This window comes from Candoia aspera, chromosome 2 (genome assembly GCF_035149785.1).
Source record: "Candoia aspera isolate rCanAsp1 chromosome 2, rCanAsp1.hap2, whole genome shotgun sequence".
NCBI lineage: Eukaryota > Metazoa > Chordata > Lepidosauria > Squamata > Boidae > Candoia > Candoia aspera.
In genome coordinates, this window is record NC_086154.1 from 205841191 (window position 1) to 205867701 (window position 26511).

The window sequence follows — 26511 nt, forward strand, 5'->3', positions numbered from 1 at the left end:
GCTGCACCCAGTGAGGTGATGCCGGCAGTGACCCCGAAAGTTAAATTCAATGGTGATCCACGACAGGTGGCATTTTTCTTGACCAACGTGTCCATTTACATGAAAGAATATGGGTCCTGCTTTCCCACTGAGTACAAGAAAGTGAGTCAGGTGGGTGCCAGGCTTCAGGGAACTGCAGCAGAATGGTTTGTGCAACTGCATGATGCCATGGCCCTGGAGCTGAACAACCTATGAGACTTCATGAGGGCATTGAGAGAGCAGTTTGAAGACCCACTCAACAAGATGAAAGCGAAGGCGGGCATCCAGCAGCTTAGGCAAGGGGGGAGGACCATGGTGGAGTATGCCATGGAGTTCAAAGCCCTTGCCGGGAAAGTTATGGACTGGTCAGAGACCACCAAAATTGACCATTACAAGGGGGGCTTGCAGCCAGAGATCCTGAGGTGGGCACTAAGCCACGGAGACTCCCCTACCTTAAAAGAATGGATTTGCCTAGCAGGGGAGGTTGAGAACACTCAATACCAATTCCGTAGGTAAATCCGAGTGCAAGCAACAGGGAAGAATACCAGAGCCCTTGGGCAGTTTCCCTTTCCCCAGCAAAAGCTATTTCGTGACAAAGAAGACTTAAAGGACCACACCTGGAAAAGAGGCAGCTGTTTCAAGTGCGGTAAAGACACCCACTGGGCAGCAGAATGTCGCCGTGGAGAGCCCAACGCACCTAAAGGAGGAACCAAGCCAACTAAGACCCCACCAACCAGACACAAGTTGATCGCCACGGCAGCACTGGCATGCCAAGAACCAGATGTGAAGCCCCTAATGGAGTCAAGTGAAGACTCTGACCAGGAGCAGAAACTGGCAGGAAACGACTTTCACCTGTTCTAGTTTGCGCCAGCAAGCAGGTGGAGACTTCTGGGAGACTTTATGGCTATGGCAGACATCAAGGACAATGGGTTGAGATACCCCAGGAACACCACCTGGATGGGAGGGGGGGTGACATGCTTTCGTGGGAAAGGGAATCAGTTAGGGGAATGTAGTGTTAAATCTAAGTTCGAGCGGGTACTCTCCATTCGCAGCTTTACTTCTGTACCGTTCATTTTGCTTCATTAAAGCAGTTAAAGGATCCCAGCCTCCTGACTGTGATTGTGTGAATGCTCGAATGACCAGGTGCTGACAGTTATAAACATCCATATATGTGATCCAACCCAATCATCTACAATCCACAGTTCCTGCCCCTCCCCCCCTCCCCCCCCCAGTGTTAACCTGTAGCCACCAAATGTTGCCCATCTCGGCTCTAGCTTTTCTGGCCTAGAAAAGGGACACATTTAGACAGCCTTGGCTGATTTTGAAATGCTAAGCAGAATAGGAGCTGGTTAATACTGACATGGGAGACCAACATCCCAGAATAAGTCAGTAGCAAAAAAAGAAAATGTTACTGTGAGGAAAACTACCTAGATCTGTCTACATAGTCACATAAGAGTTGAGCTTGACTCAAAGGTGATTTTAACTTTTTTGCAGCATGCATAAAGTTGAGAAACATTTGCCTTCTGGATTTGTTTCTGTTCCACCATCATTCGATGTATGCGTAGAGAGATGCAAAAGATATTGGAGCATTAGTATCTTTCATACTTGTTGGGAAGGTATGACAATTCACAATAAGTTTGATGGGGTGATGCTCTCTTCTGTACCTTCTGACACACACTCTCTCTAAAGCAAGGCACAAACATTAAGAATAAGTTATCACTCCTAGTACAAGATTCTGGAATGACCATATCAGCAGAGAGAAAGGAACAATGCAAACTGAAAAGGGAAAGGGAAAGGGAAAGGGAAAGGGAACGTGAACGTGAACGTGAACGTGAACGTGAATGTGAATGTGAATGTGAATGTGAATGTGAATGTGAATGTGAAGCAGCAGCAAGAATATTGTCCTGTTCAGTCTATGAGGTGGCCAGACGGGTTTATTATCAAACCTCTCTTTATTAAATCTATTTACAATAATAAGTCCTTGTGATCAAGAGGTAGGCTGGTTCCATTCAAGACCACCTGGGCAACAGCAGGAGGACTGGCAAGGTTGCAGGAGGAGACTGAAGTAAAACAAGCAGGATCTGCTGACCAGAGCTGTGGAACTGGAAGAAGCTAGGTCACATGGCACAACTGGAACTGGAGATGATTGTCCGCGATCTGGAACACCACCCGAACTAGGCTGGCACCTGGAAGCTAGGCAAGACCGAACTGGAACCACTGGGCAAGTCTTGGCTCTAGAGGCAGGACTGGACTGAACTGGGTGACCCAGGCTGGACTGGGTACACTGGGCTGAAGACACAGAACAAGGCTGATAACTTGAAACAAGGCTGGACTTGGCTGGACACTCTGGGCTAGGCTGAAAGCCTGGCACACGACTAGACTGGACTTCAGGTTCTAGACAAGGTTGAAAACCCAGATCACAACAAGACAGGTCTAAAGTTCCTGAACAATGCTGGGCAACTGAAGCACAGCTAGACTGGACTGGAGATCCTGAGCAAGACTGGAGGTTAGAAGCATGACAAAAGTAGACTGGAGACTCTGGACAAGGTTGGGAGCTGGAAGCACAATAAAATGGAACTGGAGATCTTGGGCAAGGCTGTGGGCTTAGAGCATGACAAAGCTGGACTGAAGATTCTGGGCAAGGCTGGAAGCTTGAAGCAAGGCTGGAAGCGTGCCTGGAATGCGCAGAATGGCAGCGATGAGGTCCGAAGCTGGACACAAGGCTGAGGTTGCTGGATTCGGCAGGGAGAAGGTCCTCTGTGGCAGCAGTTGCAAGATACAGGTCCTCTTCAGTAGGAAACACAGGCGCTGATTCCCCTCTGGCTACAGACAAGGTGTCCTAACAAGCAGGAACCACGCTGAGATGAGGTATAAGTCTCTAGTGTTTTATTACTGCTACATTAGACAGAAAATCCTAACAAACTGAAGAAGCGTGAGAAGACTCATACAGATAAACTCCAAAAGTCAAGGCGGGCCTGTTCTGTGTCTCTTTGAATGACAGCTCAAATTCTCACTACTATGCATGCGTTTTCCCCCTTGGATAGGGGCCCCCTCTTGCTTACCATCAGTGCTCATGACACAAGGTTTCTGACGCAGGTAAGGACCCTTCTGCTGGGGCTGCGAGCTCGGACTGGTTGTCTCCAGCATCTTGCTCTTCACGTGTCTGCCTTTTATGCTGATCCCTTGCACACCTATTCCCTTCTATAGCCAATCAGGCTGCCTTCTCCTTCGCACACTTTTCTGCATGTCTTTCGTGCACACTGATTGGAGGATTCAAATCCTCCTCTGAAAACTGTAATTGCTCAGTGTCTGTAACTTCTCCTGCACTGCTGACTCACTTCTGAGTTTTGCTTTCCCAGTTTCTGCCTGGTAAGTTTCTGTTTCCCCTTCTGACTCAGAGTTTCGTTTTCTGAGTCAGAGGCTGGCTGAAACCTCACAAATATATATGTTTATGTGTCTGTGTGTGTATATATACACAGACACACACACACATACACAAACACACACTTAACAATACTCTGATTGTTAAGTTGATGTAAGATACACACACACACATACAGACCTAATTTACATTAACAGAGTTCCTTAGATTTCCTAAAACCTTTCACAGAACCAAAAAATAATGTAGGTTAGATTCCTGCTGTGCTCAAATAAAATGGGAAGGAACATTGGAAAGTTCAGCATCTTTGCTGTCAATGATAGTACAGTTCTTGAATAAATCCACAATTCTTAACGTAGTCTTCCCTAACCTGAAGCCATAAAGATTTGTTAGATTTTAACTCCAAACATGTATAGGCATTGTTTCATGGGAATTATGGGAATGAAACACCAACACATCTGGCAGAAGCAGGAAGGGAAACATGCCTATCAAGAGTAAGTCCAAAATCTATCTGGCTTTGATTGATTTAATTGTAATATTTACATCCTGCTCAAATAAGCATTCTCTGATGGTTCATTATAAACTATGTAAATGAAGGATAACTGTATTAATTCCAGGTGGAATCCTGCAAGAAATTGGTATGTACGGGTGGGTGATCAGCAAGACAGGAAGTGGTGCTATTATATCTGTATCTTTTCATCTGTCCAATTTTTCTAGCCACTCCATTCTACCGGCCCACACACCCAGTTTTGTTCTGCTTTTGTTTTCCTTACAGCGGATATCATTTGATGGGTACCAAGTGCATTTATTGTAAACCTCCCAGAGTTGCTCAAGTGAAACGGGCACTGATGAAATTCGGAATATAAATAAGTATAAAAATTTAGTCCTCACTGGCATGAGTTCCCTCCCCAAAAAGTGTGAGGGGTTTTGTTTTGGGGCTTTGAGGAGGGTTGTATTTCTGGAAATCTTGAGGTTATCCCAGTATTGTCATTTGCTTTCCTGTTACATATGACTTTTGTTGGTTCAGCAAACATAGCTTACAGCACTCGAACAGTTGAAACTGAATTAGCATACAGAATGCCAGCCTGTGGTTAACTAGTCCTGTTATAATTTAAAAAAAAAAAATCTAAGCATGAAGCATTGCACATCATTACTCTTCTGAATGAGGTATACAATACAAAGAGGCCCAGATTTGGGTTCCATAGCTCCAGTTCCCGATTGTTCTCAGCCTGGTTTGACATTGGCAAGTAGAGATGCCATGAATGAGTGTATCCTGCACTCCATGTATTTGAAGCAGGGACAATTCAATGCCTAAGATGCTTTCCTGAAAGTTTATTATCTAAGGTGGCCCAAAATACAGTATGCTACCCTATCTCCAGCCCTGCTTTTTATTGCCAGATAAGATAATCATTTCACAATATATGTTATATAAAAGCAGTAAGTGGTTTGTCCTAAAAAGAAGAGTCTCCCATATTGTATCTTCATCATCACAGTAATCCAAAGCTTGTTTCAGGATATGAGGGTATGTTAAATCATTATTCACTTTACTAAGCTGCCTTTCTAATCTTCACACAAACTAAGGAACTGAAAATTTAGCATTCTGAGATTTTTGGGGCCTGGTGAATTATACTGAGAGATAATACATTGCTATGCAAATAAAAGGATTCTGTGTGTGTTTGCTTCTTCCAAAGAAATAAAAAAAAGCCAGTCCTAGATGTTAATACTCAAGTTTCACATTTTAGCTTAATAAAACGTTAATGATCAGTGCCTGACACAAGGTCAGGTCTAACAACATGTTTGGGACTGTTGATAAATGTTACTAGTTCAGTGTAGGATTTTCTCCCATGAGTTACAGCTTCTCTCTAGTAACAGGAATACTGCAGTCCTTTACAGACACACTGATAACCTAACATGCCCCTCAGATTTTAATGTGAACATTTCAAGCAGTGCATCTACATGTTCAAATATTTTAATCAGCAAAGCAAGGGAACTGATCTGACATTTATAAGGGATGCAACAATAAATATCCCAATTCCCTGATGCCTGAATTTTATCAAAAGCAACTCCACACATTTAACCTCAACTTCAGGGCTCTCTACAGGTAGCAGAATCGACCCAGCCTTGTCCTCCAAATTGCTAAGCAGTGGCTGCTCTTAGGGGACCAGGAAAATGACACTGGAAGCCACTTCTCAACTGTTGCCAAGAAAGCAACATGGATGTAATTGTTTTTCATATAACTGAGAAATATTACACCATAGTACTTTTATCATATACCGTTGATTCATCTCAGCCACCAATTATTGAATTACTAACAGAAACTTTATGCCAAATCAGTTCAGTCCAGATAAGCAATGGCTTTTCAAAATTTCAGTCCTGTACCTCTCTTGTCTGAGGAGGCCAAGAATTTAATGCAGAACCTTCTGCATGAAAAGCAGATATTCTATCACTGAACTATAATGGTCTATTGAACATGACAATTTTGATTGGATGAAAGATCCTTAATCTAGTTCATTCTCACTCACCACCCATCATCAATCTCCGTATCTACTTGGAACATTAAAAAAAGGTAAAAAGGCTTTTTGAAGAATATTCATCTTACAATAAAGCCAAGAGATGATGATGATGGTTTACTTACCCTCCCAGTCCAAAATAACATTTTAAGTTTTTTTAATCAACCAGATTTGTCTGTACAGGAAGTGCCTGCATCAAAACAAAGAGGAAAATGTCATACTATATCAACAGATTCCTCAAATTACATTTTGTTACTATTTCCTTTGTTTTGACTGTGTCTTATCCTAGGCTTTGTGAAAGTTAAAGTGTTTGTCAGTTACATTATAAGAAACTTATACTGCCTTACTTCAGTCTTGGAGAAGCACACTGATAGGTTTGATATCCCTTCAGTTTATTTTGAACTATTTATAGTAATAAAGATGCCTTTATTAAAGCAACAGTATGTAGCATATTAAGAACTGGATGGAGAAAGATGCTCAATGTTGGGCTGATATGTAGTAACTAACTAGCAAAACCTCTACGTTATATAAATAATTCATATACAACTTTAATGTTGGAAGACAAAAGATACCAAAATCACATCACACCCTTGTATAATATAGTCTGCAAATTTATTATGCATTAGGAAGCTTATTAACTTAAAAACCAAACTGCATAGTACAAAAGGTTTGATATCTTTGCTTAAGGCGGACCAAGTTTCAAAATATATATATATATATTTAAATTTCGTTCCGTCATTACACAATCCTTTATAAAAGCTGTATATCTGTCAGTGCCCTCATTACATTTATAAATACAAGATTTACACAGTACCTCATCAGGAAAAAAAGTAGAACTTCTTATAAATATCTACATATATTCATACATATAAAACATTCATAAGAGTACTTTGTTAGATTTTTGTGTAATGTTCCATTTTCACTGCCACAAAATACACAGAAACCTGTACAATTTCATAAAATGCTTCTAAAAATTGTAACATGGTACTTTGTAGAAACTAAACCATCTTTTAAAGTCTCTTTTAGATTGACATTTCATAATTATAATTCTATGAGATTCTTCAGAGATTGATATGAAGGCTAAATATAGCTGATAACAATGTACACTAAATAGCAGTTAAGGCAGGAGTGAAATTAAGTGGGACAGAAAAGTTTCATATGGCAGATAAAAGATGACAGATGATGCGATAAATACACATGTCAATGTAAATTGCCTCAGCACCCAGTTAATTAGTTTGTACGTCGGAACTGGCCACACTGGTGGTGCCAGAAGTGAGCATCACTAATGCTTTCTGTCGAAGGAATTATCATTACCTTGCTCAGGTTTTCAACAGGAGCCCTTTTAATTAACATCTAAGTTAGAGATTTTAAAAACAAGGGATGAATATGTACCAATAATTTATCTTTTAATTGACATTCCCTGCACACTTTAAATAGTTCTGCAATATTCAATCTATCATGCAGCATATCAAGAGAGAGATATAGGCGTGTATTGATGGAGGGGGTTCATAATAAAAACCTTTCTCAGTAAAGTTTATTGAAATGGTGTATTTTTCCAAACCCCCAAAGGCTATAAAAGAGTAGAGAACCAATGAAAAAACATTTGGGAAAAAATAAAAACCTAGCAGGGTTATGATCTGCTCACAGTGACTTTGGTTGCTCGGTGTTCAACTACATGTGAAGATCATCTTTCCCAAGATACTGTCATTCCACATTCTCAGTTCAGTGTTGGGCTCAACAGCAATTGCATGGATACAGAAAGAAAAACCTGCTCTGGACTGTTCTACAGAAAAACCACAGTAAGTGGTAGCAATCAGCCTTAATTGAATACCAGTGGTCACTTATACATTGTATCTTAGGTGAGTGAAATGTGCAAAGCTTCTGACAGATCAAAAGTTCACTCCAGTAGAGTACTGCTCTGGATTCAGAGCTCAGTGCATGGATTGTGTCTGCCCGTTGGCCATCTCCATTAACCTAGAAGAAAACTGCTTTCATACACTGCTGTCTTGAAGCAGAGGCTCGATATCCTCATCACTACCTCGATCTGGACTGTTGCTCTGGATACTGATGATGCTGTTGCTGTGCTTTCTGGTATTGGTGGCTTTACTGTGCTCAGGGATAAATAAGGCAACCAGAAAGGCTAGCAGGACAGCACATGCTCCAAAGAGGAAAGGAGGGCCAGGTATAACTGCACTCTGTAGAAAGAAAGGGAGAAATACCAAGCAACCACAGATTAATAAAATGTGGACAGTGAGGCCACTCACATCTGCATCTTTAACTATCCAGGCTATTTATACATGTCACTAATAGAACTGCACTGCCAACATCAGACAGACTTGCTTGATGCTGCTGAAAGTTAGGAACTTGTTTTCTCCACCAACCTTGTTCTTATTTCATCCTGATGCCATAATGAATTTAGGGAGAATACTAAACTGGTAGGAAGTCTTCTTGGTTCTGGGTGTTTTGAAAGAATCAGACAAGAATTGCCCTTTCTGCTTCAACATGTGCTGCATCAGGCCATATGGGGGCTGAGAAGAACTATTGTGAACTGAATTATAATTTATATCAAATAATTGTTTTGACACTGTATTGGGTTTCAATAGCAGAGATTCTAAAACACAGCATTTTAACCATATAAAATTGGGCAAACTGTCAGCATCATACAGCTGATTCTATAAGTTCAGGTTTCAAAAGAAGCATTCTTCAATCTAAGAGGCTGACACAGAACAGGGCTGTTAGAAGGCCAAGGAGAAGAATGGCTGGCAACAGCTGAACAAAGTGAAAAAATAAGGCAAGAATGCAAAAAAGGTTATGGTCCCAGCTGGAAAACCCATCAAAAGAACCAATTGCTGATTTATCCCATGTTATATCTTGCAGTTTTTAAATGAAGAAAGATGACCCATAGGATGCCTCATCAAGAGCTATTAAGAGCCACTATTCCAAGTAGGATTTATAATCATTTTACCTTGTCACTTGGATCCTGTCTACCAGCCTGATCCTGAACTGGTGCCAACTCATTAAGTTCCACATGGAAGAGAAAGAATATAAAGCCGTAGAGAGCGGGGCCAAGACCATTGCACAGACCTCTGATTCCAGTTATTATCCCCTGGACGACACCTGGGAAAGAGCAAGTTCACAGTGAAGGAGAAATCATTTCTGCCAGCCAATCGCATTTTAAAACTGCAATGAAAGAGATCTACAGCCTGCATTTCAATGGATTCCAAGTTCTTACACAGCTATCAAGTTGACCTTATTCTAACGCTAGCCAAATATAAATGAACACCTTCAAATAGAGATTAGCTAGATTGCAAAAGTAATGCTGAAGACTGGTAGTTAATATGATTAATAGTTAATAGTTAATTTCAACATACCCCTTTATATTGAAAGGATTGATCTAATTCAATTGTTTTGAAAGTATCTAACAAGAAAATCTGTATTTCAGACAGCATATTTATATAATCTGATATTTCAACATACTCCCATGTTCAGTCACCACTAGATGGCATTAACACCCACTTTCAAACTTCTAAAGACACTTCAAAGGATACTTAATTACAAAAAGAAAAGCTGAGTATAAGGGCTTATTTTAGATTACATTATACAGTTACACAAGAAAGTTATTTTAAAGTGTGCCAACAGTGTATTCCCATTCTCTTTCATCAAAAATTGTGATCATTTTATAAGAAAATAGAAAATCTATATGCCTTCTTCAAATAAAAATCAATCTTTTCCCCTCCCCACCTCTCTCTCTCATGCACCCACAAACCATACCCCTGTTGCATCTTGGTAAATGACTAGACAATTTTTTTGCTGTTTTCCTGGCCTAGTGAGAATGAAGTCACTGTGGTAATTATGACATCTCTATCATTCCCCCACTGTCCACCCACCTCCATTTCAGAAACAAATGAATCTAAACCATTTTTCTAGAAAGAATAATAATTTATGTCACAAGCAAACATCACTAAAAAATAAAGGTCTGAGCTAATTTCACAATAAACTATGAAAGGAAAATAATGCTATTTTTAAATATCAAGGAACATTTTTCTTAAAGTGATTGCTGTAGAGAAGATACAAGAACCTCCAGAGCTGAAATGGGGGGGGGGGGGGGAACCTTCCCCTGGAATTAAGAGAAGAAAACAGGACAGAGATTCTCCCCCAGCAAGGCAGTGAAGAAGTGGCAGGCAAAAAGTAAACACAAGTGTCCTTCCCCATCGCTAGCTCTTGGACTTAAAGTCATCCACAGGTAGCTGCAATGCTGCCAAAGTGCCGAACTGCACATCATGATGTCACAATGCAAGCTCTGCCCTTTCATATTTCCAGCACCATGTTGCAAGCAATTAGTTAAGGGTAGAGGATGTGTCACAAGATTGCAATGACCTTTGTCAGTTGCCATCCTGAGGATGCCTATGCTTGTACTGCCCTGGGTTTGCTTTGGAGCTACTTACCCCACACAAGTTATATCCCCAAAAGAAAATAGCCCTCAAAAAGTTTTCCAAGCTAAGGAAACACCATTTATGAAGATCCACATTATGTGCAACTTACCTCCTCTTGAGTACACAAAGGGCAATAAAAGATACAAACTATACTGTTTCCAAAAGCTATATTACTTTTCTAAAGCACAAAAATTATACATCCTCACTGATGTTAGGGGGAAAAAAACAACTACAAGATCAGTTTTGTAGAAAAATAACCTTGTTTTCACCTTGTTGATCTGAATCTGCGTTTCGTGACACAAGAGCACTGATTGCTGGGAACGTGATGCTTGACATGGCTGCAACAGCTCCAGCTGCCCACATCATCCTAAGCACAAGAGAAACTAATGCTATATAATTTGAAAGGAAGGATCTATTTAGAAGAAGCTTTTAATATTTTAAAGAATTGTCCAGGTAGCTCACAGAATTTTATATTTTTCTGTTGTTCTCAGGTCAAGATACAAACATCCTTCAGATAGTATTGCTAGGTTCTGCTCAGCAGCTTGAAGCATGTAAAAACCAATTGTTCACAAGGATAATAATTAAGTTAGTTCATTTTAGGTAGCTAGCAATAAGGGTAAAAGAGAGAAACTGTATATTATAGATGATAATATATATTACTATTTTTTTCACTTTCCTTTAACCTTATATTTTTCTGTATTTAAAAATATGCTGCTCATATTGAAAAACCTGGTGTGCTTTTAATTAAAACTCTTTTGCCTGTTTAGATATGATTGGTTGCAGATCATAATGAAGACTGATTGAAGACATCTCTGCAAATGTTATATATCTTGTTAGTTGTGTCAGATCCAAAGCCAGGCTTTGTATTATAGATGCTACAAGTTTTGGCATCCCCATGGAAAGTTTCCCACTCTGCCAGATATAAAGCAGAGAGAATTACAATGAAGAGTAAGTTGGACATACAGAGTACAGTCCCTCATCTCCTCATCACCTCTCAACTAGCTTACATTAATTACATGGGGCTGCCCTTCAAAACCACCCCAAAAGTTCAGCTGCTGCAGAATGTAGCTACCCAAACGATAAGTCAGACTTCTTATTACCATGTTACATTGCTATTACAGGAGCTGCCCTGGTTGCCAGTTTGTTTCCAAGATATTGGTTATTACCTATAAAGCCCAATATGGCTTGAGCTCTGGATATCTTTGAGAACACCTCTTCCAGGTGGAATTGGCCCAACCAATGCATACAGAGTGCCTGCTCAGGGTTCCCACTTATTGGGGTATCTGTTGGAAGGGAGGTCAAAAAGGGACTTTATCTGCAGGGGCTGCCCCCTTCTACAGAATAGCTTCCCCTAATATCCAATTATTTATTAAGACCTGGTTATTTTGGAAGGCCTTTGGAAAGTAGAATTTTGTTGTCATGAGTGAGATGCATCATGAAAACTATATAATAAAATATTATTCAAGGAGGATGCATTTATTGCTTTCTTGTTATTATATATATGCTGACTTATAAATCACTTAGAATTGGCTAGACAGAAGCAATATAAAAGTATTTGCAAAAATAAACCATTATATATTTCTATTAAAAAATGCTTAGTTTCAAAATTTAGCAAACCAAAATATGGCAGCTTCCCTTTCTCCTTCACACTCATTACCAGGTTGCAACTACAAAACCTCTTTCATTTAAAACCTGTTTTGTCACCAATCCCAGTTCAAATTTTGACATATAATGCTATAAATGACTTAAAACTTGATAAAGATCTCAAGACCTTGATCAATAGCTATTAGCCTTGATGACAGTGGGACAGTCTCTGAAGGCCATCTGCTGGGAGACCACTGAGCTTTCTTGGGCACTCGGTTGGCCAGTGTGGGAACAGACTGCTGGACTAGATAGGTCAAGGGTCTGAACCAGCAGAGCACTGTTTATGTTCTTCAAGCACCTCTTCCTACATTATCCTATCTGAGATCTGACCATTGAGGTATGAAACTCCAGGTCTAGGGGTTAGAACTGTACATAAAAATATGACCCAGATAAGGTCTATCTTACCTTCCAAGCCCACGAGCAGCCAACATGCAATATATTCACCAAACTATTAAAAAGGAAACTAGGAAGAGCCAGCAAAAATGAGTCTGCACTGCACTTACCAAGGCTGAGAGCCAAAGCCATACCAGGCCAGCTGGAACATCTGAAAACCAAGGCCAAGCAGTACTGTGTTTTTGTTCCCTATAGACCTCATTAGGATGCTGAGAAAGACAGTCTACAAAAGTCAGAGAATACATTATGCAGTTTAAGTTGGTATTACTTATAAATCAGTATCTGAATAAATGCAGTGGCAAAAGACAGCATTTTAAAACTAATTTTAAAAATCATTTAAAAATGATTTGTGCCAATTTGTGCAAAATCATTTGGAACCAATCTCAGTGTTTCATTTATTCGTGCACAAATTCAGCATCAACTTTTTTGGGGGCCCTAAAACTATAATCAAAGCCTCATGATATATATCCATGGCAAAGATCTGATCAAAGCACTGACAATAAAATGTCTTCTGAAACAATATATGACTGTTTGTAAGAAAGCTGGCTGGACAAATTCAAACATTCAGTTACCTTATGATCACACTGCCCACTACTGTGGACAGTCCACTACTACAATGTAACGTTGCCATTGAAAAGTATTTGGAAACTGCAACTGCTACAAATGCCATGTGATGAGGATGCTGATGGGAACTACAGGTAGTCCTTGCTTACCAACAAGCTTGTTCAGTGACTGTTCAAGTTACAAAGGCTCTGAAAAAGGAATTTTATGACTTGTTCTCAAAATTGCAGCCACCACAGTCTCCTTGCAGTCACGTGATCGTGATTTGCGCACTTGGCAACCAATGCACATTTACAACAGTTGCAGTGTCCCATGGTCACATGATCACCACTTGTGACGTTCACAGCCAGCTTCCAACAAGCAGGGTCAATGGGGAAGCGAGCACGAAGTCACAATTCACGGTTATATGACGTCGCACTTAACAACCACGGATGATTCACTTCATGACCACAGCCAGAACTGACATTGTAAGTCAGACACAGGCATGTGACATTTCACTTTACAACCACATCACTTAGTGACAGAGTTGCTAGTCCCAATTGCGGTTGGTAAATGAGGACTACCTGTACATGTTTTAAAGTATTCCAAGTATTCTGCGTGATCTGTGCTAGGTGATGGTTTGTTTCCATGTTCAGTTTCATATGCTGGTTTTCACTTTTAAAGCACAGAACAGCTTTATACTAGAGGACCACCTTCTTCCATAAGTTCTACCAACATATATCAGTCATAATCTAAAACACTTTTTCAAATGTTTATTCTGTGAACCATAATTGGGACAAAGATTTTCTGTTGCAGAATGCTTTACTTATCTGTCAGACTCCAATTCTGTCAGCAACTGGTAAAAAAAATTACCTTTTAATATTTTGATTGTTCTTTTTTAATGCAATTTCTTTTTTCACTGCTGCATTAAATACTTGTTACTCTGTTAAACATTTTGAATTATTTTGTTAGACATATGAATTTGATATAAAATATGTACCTTATTAATTTGGCGTAATTTTTCTCCTTATTCTATAGTAATTAGGCCCTACACAAATACTTTACTTACATATACATAATTTGCAAAGTACAGATCATCACTTAATTAATACATTTCAATTATGTGTGCTGATCGCAATTTTTAAAAACCTTATTAAAACTATGCTTACCTGAGCAACTATAGAAAGAATGCCAACCACGGCTATGAATGTTGCAATGCTTGCATACTCAAATTTTATCACCTGTAAATAAACCAAACAAAATCTGTATTTAAAATTTAAAAGATACTGAAACTGTTTTTCTGAAATTAACAGGAATTATTACATTTACAGAAAGTATGTTTTCAAAAGGGAAAAAAACTTGGAAAGATGACCAAATCTGAGGTGATTTCTATGATGTATATAACTGCAAAAGGAAGAAGTATCAGTTGAAATCTACAAATGTCAGCTTCTGGCCAAATAAAAGGCAATTGATTCTTCAGTAAAAAGACTCATTGCTAATACACTGTCATATGCAGGATGTCACAGCAGTGCACAATGATTTCAGTTCAAAGTATTCTAAGCATGCGCCTTTGTAAGACTTCCCATTTTGAGGCACACACACACACACCCTACTGTTTTGAGAATGAAACAGGCTGTTTCAAGCAGTTTGGAAGCCATGGCTTAGAACTGTGTTCTGTACTTGAGAACAGTGGTTTTCAATTAAAAAAAACATTTCCAGGATGTTACAAACAGTAGTTCATCACTACCATGAAAGCCATGGGCCCGTCCCAGGCCATCGAGAGCATGATACACGACAGTGGTCATATGACTGATCTGGTTTTCCTGTCAAGAGTAGTTGGAGTTGGAGGAGACTTCTATCACTCCTGTGTTATGGTCAGATCACTCTCAGGTAGCCCTGGAGTTCTCTGGTGCTTCTCCCCACTGCAAGGAGGGTGGATCTATTTGATCAGTCCATCCTAGGTCATTAATGGAGCCTATTGGATTCCAGAAGGTGCTTGGGGTCATTCCTGAGGGTCTGCTGCATGGCCCAACTGAAGCCTGCTCACTGCTTGGAATGGGAGGGTAGCAGATGGCCTTGGATCGGATTGAGCCTATGCAGCCTCTCTCCTCCCATGGATCCCAAAACTCCCCCTGGTTTACAAAGGAGATGAAGGCGTTGAAACAGGTAAAGAGACACCTAGAATACTGCTGGAGGGCTATGAGGAACAAACCAGACCGAGCCTAAGTTGGAGTCGCTATTAAGGCCTACCTCTTGGCAGTAAGGGAGGTGAAACTTATTTCTCCGCCCTTACTGTGTCTGCAGATAGCTACTCAGTGGCCCTGTTTCGAATAACGGGGGCCCACTTGGGGAGGGTTGCCTGAAAGGTTGCTGAGATAAATAAACTAGGTATCAGACAAAGTCACTTGGATTTGCTCCAAACTGGACTCTAGCCTTGGAGGTGACTGAAGATCAGTCTGGCTTGGCCATCTGGGAGGAGTGTGATTTAGTTAATCCTGAGGAAGTGGACAGAGTTCTTGGTACTACAAGCTCAGTCACCTGTATAGTAAATCATGTCCTACCTGGTGAGCTAAAACTTTCTGGGAGGTGATGTGTGGTTGGGTTCTGGCAATGGTGAGTTCTTCCTTGAGAGATGGGGTGGTTCTGCTATCCCTTAAAAAGGTAGCAGTTCACCCACTCCACAAGAAGCCATCACTAGACTCTAAACCCCTTATGGACTTTTTCCATAAACAGAAAAAAATGAACTTATGATTTATGGTTCTGATGATCAGACAGGATAGGTTATAGAAAGAAGAGAATCACAGTTTAACTTTAGAGAAAGAGGAAATTTATAATTGTACTTATAATGACTATAAAGAAGATCAGAAGCCACTTCTTGGTTTCTTTTTTCTTTCTTTTCTATTTTTCTTTTACTTTTTCTTTCTTTCTTGCACTTTTAGCTTTCTCTTTGATTTCTTTTACATTTTTCCTTACTTTATATTAGTTTATATTAATTTTTACCTTTGTTTCTAAACCTTTTAATAAAATTATATTTTTTTAAAAAAGGAGCCATCACTAGACCTGACCATGCTGGACTATTTTCATCCAGTCTCCAACCTTCCCTTTTTAGGGAAAGTGGTTGAGAAGGTGGTTGCACAGGACTTCCAGGAAAGAAATGGCGAACTGAAGACGGCTCCGTGAAAAGCAGATTTCTGAAATAAGGAAAAAGGGTGGCTCCCCTCGTGTTATAGGAACATGCATCAAGAGATTCTGTTTTCCACAGGTAGTGCTTTAAGCCATACCCCTTTCTCTGCAGCTAGGTACATCTGAGAATATGTCTGAGTGTACAGATACATATAGCTGAGGAATTTCCAACTCCTTACAGGCCTGCAATCTTCAAATACACTGAATGGAGAGAGGACACCATCATTGGCAAAATTTAATTTGGCAAAAACATCCAAACTTGTCTACCTCATTTTTTATTTGCCTCAAAACTACTTCAATTAGTCATATATATCCTGCAGAATCTGGAGAAAAACCATTACAGGTATCCTCAGGTTACAACAGCAGTTGGGACCAGGACTGCCATCACAAGCGATGTGGTCCTAAAGCACAATGTCACGTGACCGCATCACTTAGCAACAGCAATCCTGGTAGTACCAGTTGCTGTCATAACCCCAGGACATGCGGGTTGTTAAGTGGGAAGAGGAGGGGGCACTGTGGGTGCATGGGTACCGCGGAGAGTGGAGGTGCCGCAGGCAGGTGCTAGGGAGTGCAGAATGGCTGGCAGAGATTTTGGGCAGGCCGGCGGAGGCTGCAGGTGGGTCAGCAGAGACCGCCGGCAGAGCAGCAGAGGCTGCAGGAGGGATGGGGGTGCTGTGAGCCATTAGCTAGAGGTTGAAGCAATACTAAAAGGCTACACTTGCTTACATCACAGATAGATGTAGAGTAAGGTAGATCCATATATCATTCTGATATATGGATCTACCTTACACTACCTCCAAGAACAGTTGCAGGGAGCTTGCTTCCCTCCTCCCCAAGCAAGCATTTATTTGCCTGGATTTGTTATTTTCCTTTTCCTCCAAAACAACTTTCTTTCTCCTTGCGTGAGAAGAATGTGATTACAAGATATTCTGGAAGCTTAGATTAAAAGCGTAGGTAAATAGTATAGTTTGCTTTACAGAAGGCTCCCCCAGTCTGGATATACTTCAGATGGTTTGGGCTACAATTCCATTACATGCTAGGTTCAGAGATCATAGGAACTGTTGCTCAAAATGTCTAGAAGGCAGGGAGTCGAGAAGATGTTTTTAAATGACTGCTGCTCTATTTGTAAAACAGGCCCCCACAGTGACATTATCATCTTGCCTCCAACTAAAAGTTATATATTGCTATCACATTTAGATTGCCTTTGTACTATTTCTTAATTTTTTATGAACTTCAAGAGCCTTCTGAAAGTATGGCTACAGATGGATTTTAATGAAATTTTGTCTATCTTCTCTGCCCATCAAGAAGATGTCAAATTTACATAGCAAATGATTTAACATTCTCTTCTATTTTGTCATTAAAATAACAGGTTTTTGGTTTCTTAATTGCTTTTGCTTACAAAAAGCAAAAATATGAGAGATCAGAGATAATGATATGTGCTGTGCTGAAAGAATATATAAGCTTGGAATTTATCTTTTCACTCTATGGACAGAGGAATTGCTATGATTAGTGAAAGGGATCTTATGTTACCACAGTGAAAATTTTAAACTGAAAATGTCTGTTGTTTTTAAAATAAGAATGCACTATGGTAACATGTTAAGAGAGCTCCTTCAGATGCACTAAAACCTTATACAAACCCCAAAACATGGGACTTATTTCTTATTCATCTCCCATATGATTCCTCTGAATTTCCAAAGTACTGTAGCTTTCTATATGCATCTGGGAGAAAAGAAAATATGTGGTCTGCTATTAAAGAAATGGGATTATGAGGATCATCTTGAGGGGCTAAAAAAGATCATTGGAAACATCCTCACCAGTTTATAATCTGGTAGACATTTCATGAATGGGAAACTTGCCCATTCAGGCATTTTATGAGATGGCTCATAACATGCTTTCAATTTCATCTGTGCCCATTAGTTCAATAAAGCTGGAGACCCCATTTTAAAGCTTTGCTCGAGGACAACTAGCCATAACTTAGACAAATAGTGAAAAGTAGAAATTACTTACTTGTCTCAAATAAAGGAAAAAGCTAGAATACTGGCCAGCCTCAGGTAGATAAGAAAGAAAGACTGTGATGCAAGTCAGCAAGATTGTAGAATCTTTTCCAACTTTTCTCAGAGACTGTCAAAAAATAGAGGAAAAGTAAGGTAAGACAAAATGAACCATCAGAAACAAATAAATTACTATTTATTTATAACAGTATCCATGCATTCATTCAATTTGTGCCCACCACAGGTGAAAAGGCTCTTGCTGGCTCATGAACATCCAACAATAAAACCTTCATCACAGAACAATAAATCACAGATATGATAAAAGCAATAACAAAATGCCTCTGCAAACCAATTGCATCACTTTAACTTCCAAAGGCTCTCCAAAATAATTTAAAAGCTAAAAAAAAAAAAGCAACTATGTCAGGATCAATCAAATATCCAGGAAGAAGCTATTCAACAGGGCAGCCACACCACAGAGAAGCAATGCCTGCATGCTTCAGCACCCCTTAATATTCCATAAAAATGGAAAACAGCAGCAGTTTCTCTTAGGATTTCCAAATTAAGTGGACTGATCCAGACTGAGAAAACGGCCCTGCAAATACTTTGGTGCCAAGACATATGTAAGGCTTTAAATATTAATACCAGCCTTTTGAACTGCACTCAGAGGCTTAATACCAGCCTTTTGAACTGTACTCAATATAGGCCCCGCAGCACCACTGTAATATGCTTGTGCTGTTAATATCAGCCAAGAGCCAGGCTGCTGCATACTGGACCACCTGTACCTTCCCAATGGTCTTCAGAGGCAGCCCCACATAGACCATATTGCACACACAACTGAGGATGAGGGTGTAAGTCACCATCACAAAGTCCTCCTGCTCTGGGTAGGGCTACAACTAATGCATCAGCTGGCACTGGGCAAAGGTCATCCCTGACCATTCAGGAGTAGCTGTAAGCTCAGAAGGATTCCCAACTCAGGGACTTGCTGCTCCCTTAGGAATGTACTATGCCACTGAGACAATACCAGAGCTGTCAGAGTATCCCAATGAAGAAACAGTAATTCCATCTTACTTAGGTTCAGTTTTGGACTATTTTGCTCATCCAGACCCTTACAATCTCTTGACACTATGTCAAGACATTGACAAAATCTACGTATGGCACAGGGTAGCAATGAATAATTAGGTAGCATCAGTATACTGATGCCACTGCACCCCAAACTGACTGGCCTACCCTAGTTAGGAGCGTAATGTAAACATGTAAAAATTAAACAGAAAGAAAGGACTGAACCATCTGGCATTGCACAAAGGAGCAGCCAGTAAACCAATCTCTCTTCCCTTGCCCGAACTAGAATTGCTGACTAAGGAAGAAGAACCACTGTAACACAGTGCCTCCAATCCCCAATCCCTGTAAGCAGTCCATATGTCCATGATATCAAAGGCTACTGAAAGATCTAAAAGTATCAGCAGGAGTTCATTATCCCCATCCAGGTCTTGAAGATCATTCACAAATAAAGCATCTTCATCCCATGTGTAGGACTGAACTCAGATAATCCACTTTCTTTTGAGTGTTCTGTAACTATGCACTGACCATTGCATATTCACACATTCCAAAAACAAGCAGGAATACAAAAACAATGTATTTCAAAAACAAGAGTTTAGAGACAGGGCAATAGCTGTCAAGGACAGATGAATTCAGAGAGGGCCTCTTAAGGAGGAACCGTACCACAGCCTCCTTCAAAACTGCTGGCATCAACCCCTCCTGTAATGAGGTATTGATAGTATCCCAGATCCAGTTTGTCATGTTCTTTCCCCAATCTTCCAAAGAAACCAGGACGGGTAAAGATCCAGTCCTGCAGAGAGTAAGGAAGATTACCTTGGCAGACATAGACCGTATCTGTTACCAAAGCAATGAGGAGAAAAACATGGCTTAAGTCCAAAACAAGCAGAAAGCATACGTCTAACTCATACAGGTAGAAGAATGGAAGAGGCACAGCACTATCAGAGATTTGTTACCTCTCAATAAAAGTAGTCTTAGTCTTCCTATGGAGTTGATTCTTGGTCTAATCTACCTGATGGTGCTGACAAGTCCAGAGATGAGTGTGAGAACCAAGAGAACATCCACTCTACTTCACTAGTTCCAGATAATATGACAAGTCAATGTTCGTGTCATTACAACAAACTCTGCACACAAATAGTCAAGACGACTCTGGAGAATCTGAGTGACTTCATTTGACAAAATGGTGCTCAATGGAACTGCCTGCACGATTGCTGGGAAACTGCCCACATTCCTGCCAGAATCCATCTGGAACCATAAGGTGCCCATGGAGGACCATCTTCATCAGCCCATGGAGGTTCTGAGTAGCAGTCAATCTAACCTGGATGGGAAACTGATCCAACCATGGCAAGAGACTGATGGAAAAACCCTCCATATCCAGATCACTAAACGTCTACTCCAGAGCAAAAGTGAGATTCACCATGAGACTACCTACATGTACTGGGACTGAGTTTAATTGGAACAAGCCAATAACTCCCATGGAGGTTATGAATTCTAGAGCTATACCTAACCCAGTCCCAAAGGCTTGGAGATTCCAGTCATTCAACACCTACAGGTATATGTACTCCAAAACCAAGATTAGGGTAAGCAAATTGGGAAGGGATCCTGCCAAGGAAGACAGTACACCAGTGGGATTCCCAGCTCGTCCCTAGGGCCCAATTAATGCATAGGCATTCATGTCCTACTTTTTTAGGAGCAAAGTCCATAGTCACATACAAGGCAAGTTTAAATACAAGCACCAACTCTCGGCCCCGGTATTGAGATAGCTAGAGAAACTGAAACCTGGGACAGAAGATGTCTAAGAGGGTCACTGCATTTTAGTAATGTATTTCAGACCTGCATGCCCCTGAAGAGGAATCTGGGTTAAAACAAGTGGAGGAACAAATAAAAGCAACACTGCTGTAACTGTCTACTTTCGCACACACTACCAAGGAGAATATGTGTGTAATGCCTTCCAGAACCAAATATTTCAAAGAGGCATAAAGTCATAATGATGAGAAACTTTTTTAATTATTCTAACTTCTCATAAAAGACACACACTGCCAAACATGGTCCTTCCAGGAAATTCTCTTGGCTTGCAGAAGGGTTTCAGAGAAAGGCCCAAGAGGGTCAGCTATTCTTGATTTGATAGCAGCCAACAGAAAAAAGGAAATGGTGACCATGTAATGTTAGAGATCTTAACTTTAAGCAGACTAAAGCTAAAGTTTATTTGGATTTCTAAAAAATGGATTTTCATGAATCCAGAGAAATGATAAGTAGGATTCCATGATAGAGAAGCTCATGGGAAAAAGAAGCTGGGATAGATGAAGGTTCCCAAAAAGGGAGAGACTAAAAGCATATCAGCATAAAGAGAAAAAGAGTTAGGAATGATTGGCATAGAGTCTCAACTCTAAAAATCTGGATAGCCATTCTCAGAACTGTCATGTAAATTTTGAGGCACATAAGTATTACAATCTCAAAAGCCAATAGTCATGTAGTTGGCCAACAGTCTTCCACCATCATATTGGAAAGGACAGGACCTCTGCTAAATAGTGCTCTCCTACATCCTACTCCTCTATTCATTTTGTATATGGTTTGTTTCAAATCATTCTTAATGTGGTAGTGCATTAAATATTCCTCCTGTTTATGACTCCCTAAATTCATCTAGGCAGTTGCCCATGGTAATCAAAAGCTTGACTTTGAGTCAAATTAATCAAGATACTTATGGTATAACTTTCTGGGCAAAAATAAAAACTGTTTGTCCAATAATCTGATTCTAGTTGAGACCTCTCTAGACTGAATGGAGGTAAGTTCCAGTTATTAACCATCTGCCCCTGCTCAGAGTTAGTGAAGCCACACCATAGCAACTACTTATGTTGCCTCTTTGTTTTCATTTCATAATACCAGATTTAAAAAGGACCAGGATCTGAACTGTTTTGGAAGTCAAGACAAATGAAATATAGGTAATCCTCGCGTAACAACCACAATAGGGACCAGAATTTCAGTTGCTAAGAAAAGCGGTCATTAAGTGAATCCAACCCAATTTCATGACTTTTTTTGAGGTGGTTGTTAAGCAAATCACATGGTCGTTAAGTGAAGCATGTGGTTCCCCATTGATTTTGCTTGCCAGAAGCCGGCCAGGAAGGTCGGAAATGGCAAACACGTGACCACAGGATGCTGTGACGGTCATAAATGTGAACTGGTTGCCAAGTGCCCAAATTGTAATCAAGTGACTGCAGGGACACTGCAATGGTCATAAATGTGAGAACCAGTCATAAGTCATTTTTTTCAACACCACTGTAAGTCTGAATAGTCACTAAACAAATGGTCATAAAGTGAGGACTAACTGTAACAGAAAAGTGTACAAGGCCTGAGGTTTCATATTTTGTTTGTAACCTACTCAAGCTCCACACTGATTAATCTAGTAAACAATTCTCTAAGTTCCTGCTTGTGTGCCATAATAATAAAAACAGAAAGCAGTGTTAAGTATTGTAAAGGTTCTGTAGGATTTTACCATCACTAACACTAACACAGCAAGTTAGTTATTTCTAGACATAACTAGAAATTAGTTATGTCTAGAAATAACATAATGGTTCAAAAAACAGCTTCATGAATGTTTGTGGAGTCCTCGGTGCTCTCTGAGCCTTGTTGTTTTCTTGCAGACATTTCACTGCCAGACTAGGCAACATCTTCAGTGCAAAAAAACATGCATGTTTGACAGAATTTCATTTATTCAATCCATACAAAATAAATCTATCTATATATTGCCTTTAACAAAAAAAGTGGCATATTTTATTATAGAGGAAAATGAATATAATTAGCAACTTACTGCAAAGGGGTCTGCTTGTTCCCATGATATAAGAGCTCCCCATGAAGGTGGTCTCATTTTTTCAGGTAGAGATTCTGGTACAGCTAGTAGAATGAAACAGATATCTACAACAGCCACCACTGTAGCAACTAATACCACCAAGTTATCACCATACAAATTAGACAGATGTGCTCCAATAGCAGGACTAGTTACTAAACTTGCTGCAAACGTAGCTGATACCTAAATATAAGAGAAAAAAAACATATAAAGATAATACTTTGATAGAAGAAAAAGTAATATAACAATTAAAAGTTAATTTCAAACATTTTAGACAGTGATGAGATATAGATGTTTTGATATAGATGTATGTGTACATGATAGAGAAGCAACTGTTAAGGCAACTCCAGAGAAAAATATGTCAAAAAAAGTCTTTATCAATCCCATCACATTAAACCATTGTGGCCCGATCCTTCTTAAAGTAATACACCTTCCAAATCGTCAAGCTTTCCTTGTATTTCTTAATTTTAAGGTTGATTTAGCTTGAACTGTGTTGTTTTTTATGAGTGATTTCACTGAATATTTTCTGATACTAGAAAAATGAACAAGGTAGGTACATTTCTGCAAAACAATTCAGCCTACCCACCAGCTTTGGGAGAAGGGATCTGCAAATACCAGAGTTCTTCTATAGGTTATGGAAGGAACTCTAGCGACAGAGAAATCTTATTTCACCTAAATTTGTAAATTATCCTGTATCTATTGCCTCAGATAGCATGCTATCTCAGATCAAGAAGGGGCTGCAAAATCACCATCATCGTCATCAACTACTATTGCCCACTGACCTCATCACAACTCAACATGCTTTGTCAGTTAGCATCTCATTCTGAACTAACACAGAAAAAAACTTTTTTGGACAACATGATTTCTGAAATATCCTCAGCAACATTAAGAAACATTTAGCAGAATAATTTATAGTGCAGAGATATAGAAGGCAATACCAAACACTCCTTTCCAGGAAATGAAGTAGTGATGCACTGTTTAACAAAGCCATGATATGTCACTTTAAAGTAAGCATGCATATTTTTCTCTGTCTCTGTCCTGATTACCAGGAAACACACTGAGACAATGACTTGGTCTCTAATATTTATTAGTAGTACTTAACAAGAATCCTAACAAACTGAGGAAGCGTGGGAAAAACCCAGCCATATAAACCCCAAGGGTTAAGGCGGTCCCGATCTGTGTCTCTTTGAATGGCTGAACAGTTCCTCAGTGCTACGCATGCGCTTGACAGTCTGGGTGGGAGCCCCCTGCTCGCCATCCTTACTCATGACAGTCTCCTTCTTCTCTTACAGACTATAGGCAATTTAAGACAGACAGAAAAGTCTATCCCCAGAATTCTGAAGGCATCTAAAGATTTTTTTTTTACTTTCAATATTTTGAAGTGTCACTTTCTTGGTGTTTTATGGCTGTACTTAAGGCATTATTTGTTATTGTGGTAAGTAGTGATTTATGCTGTAACATTTCCTTATTCAGTGTGAACTGCAATTTGCTTTAATGGAAAGGCAACACGAATGTCAAAAAGCAGTGCTTAGAAAATATATCCCATCTCTTGACAATATCATAATTTTTCAGTGTTAAAAGTCACAAGCAAATACTTGAATTTCATTATTTTTAATCAGAGTTATGATTATGATCATTATTTGGATGTTACATTTTTTTATCTCTGCACATTCAGCTCCTTATCAATATTTGGCATTACTATTTCAAAAATTCCTATACTGATATTATAAAGTCATATAAATATTATATTATTTCTCAACTGCAATGTTTTTTCTCCTTGGGCTAGAATAATTTCAATCAACTCAATTGCTTCCATTTCTTTACTATATTTCCCAATCCTATCATAGTATCGCAATTATATTTCTGAACCTTGTGCTAACTTGTTCTTCTTTGGATGACTGTCTTTAAATCAAATGTTGTTGTCAAAGCTAAGATGTCTGTTTTTAAACTTTACCCCTTTCATTTGGCTGCATTACACCAGGGATTGATACTTTCTACAACTTGAGAATTTTAGAAGTTTTTTTTTATTAAATTTTTTATATAAGTATCTATTTATGGGACCCTCAGTCACCAATATAGTACCCAAAGGAGCCAGTGTGTCTACAGATACCACTGTGTTGCTCCACCAGGTTATATACCCCATCTGATTTTACTTTATATGTTTATATATTTGTTAAATTAAAACAAATGTTTAATTTGCTAGCATGCTACAAAACAAAGCACAAACCTCAAGCAAAACTTTAATTTCTTAGGATGCTTCTAGTCCTACATATATCTTGAAGGCATTCTTAGAAAATAAAAATGACAGGGGGTTGCAGCTTTGGGCTTTCTTTGGAAGTGTCAGCAAAAATGACAGTTAAACTTCATATATTCTGAGATGGTCATATCCACCAAGGCAGCTACTTTCTGAGAATTTCCTAACCTGCCTCAACATTACAAATGTGTTCACTGACCCCAAAAGACTAGGGACCCCTGATATATACAATCTTCTTAACTGTATGAGTGGGTGTAGTTTATGATTTGAGATCTGCATTGCACAAATTAACTAAGTACGAAAGCCAAAAGATAATTGTGTTCCAATTCTTCTACTTGCCTGGGGAGTGCCAAGTAAGCAGCCTTATCTTATAATATGAACAAAATACTTGTCTGTACCTATGCTGCATTACAGTGAATTCTAAGATGGTAGGAGAGGTGAAGCATCGGTACTTCTGTTATTTCTGACTGCAGAATGTTAGCTGGCTGCCTCGTTTAGGGTGGCAAACTCCCTATTGCACAGTTGTGACAGTTCTCTTTACCAACACATTTACTCAGGTTTATCAAGTCATAACTCTTCACGGGCAGAGTCCATGTTATGACTGAGGCAGTGTCTTGTTGTGTTGAAACTTTTTTTGTTCTATGATTCAGGTGAAATGGACAGGATGCTCACTACTATGCCCCCTGTCACTTGGGAGCTAGATCCATGTCCCTCCTTGCTCTTGAGTGGGGCATGAATGGCTGGATCACTTTGGGAGGGGGTTTTCTCTGAGGCTTTGACAGCTGCCTTTGAAAACCATGCAAAAAATGCAGCTTGTAAAAAATGCAGCAACCTGCCTGCTACCTGGCATTAGGCACAACCACATTTTACATTTGTGCTGTAGGATCTGCACCAGCTGACTAAAGATTCTGGGTGCAATTTAAAGTGCTGATTTCAACCTACAAAGACTATATAGCTTTGAACTAAGGTACCTTCAGAACTGCTTCCCCAACCACAACTGACCCTTGGAAAATTGCTTGTGATTCCCCACTTCTGTGGTCATTATAATTAACTGTTGCTCCAATTTTAAACTGAACGTTTGGATTTTTAATTATTATTTACTTTGTACAGTGGGTATTTTATCACTGTTTCATGAATGGTTAATATTCTACTTTTGTATACCATCAAGAGTCTAATGATCATGGTGGTACAGAAATCTAATCAATAACAATAATACTGGATTTTTAAAAAAACAGGAATCTTCCTCTTTTATCACCATCTCAGTGGCTTAAC

The 26511-nt window shown here is 39.6% G+C and overlaps 1 protein-coding gene across 2 annotated transcripts in view; it reads right to left on the reverse strand.

Annotated features, from left to right (window-relative positions):
• Positions 1-6497: 6497 nt before the first annotated feature.
• MFSD14B (major facilitator superfamily domain containing 14B) overlaps positions 6498-26511 on the reverse strand; it is a 37429-nt gene continuing 17415 nt past the window's right edge. For both annotated transcript variants that reach the window (XM_063295230.1, XM_063295229.1), the window contains exons 6-12: positions 22950-23168; positions 18108-18221; positions 14087-14158; positions 12488-12600; positions 10610-10707; positions 8873-9024; positions 6498-8102 (exon numbers count right to left, since the gene is read on the reverse strand). In XM_063295230.1, coding sequence (XP_063151300.1) covers positions 7899-8102; positions 8873-9024; positions 10610-10707; positions 12488-12600; positions 14087-14158; positions 18108-18221; positions 22950-23168 — 972 coding nt within the window. In that variant the 3' untranslated portion in view covers positions 6498-7898. The remainder of the gene's footprint in view (positions 8103-8872; positions 9025-10609; positions 10708-12487; positions 12601-14086; positions 14159-18107; positions 18222-22949; positions 23169-26511) is intronic.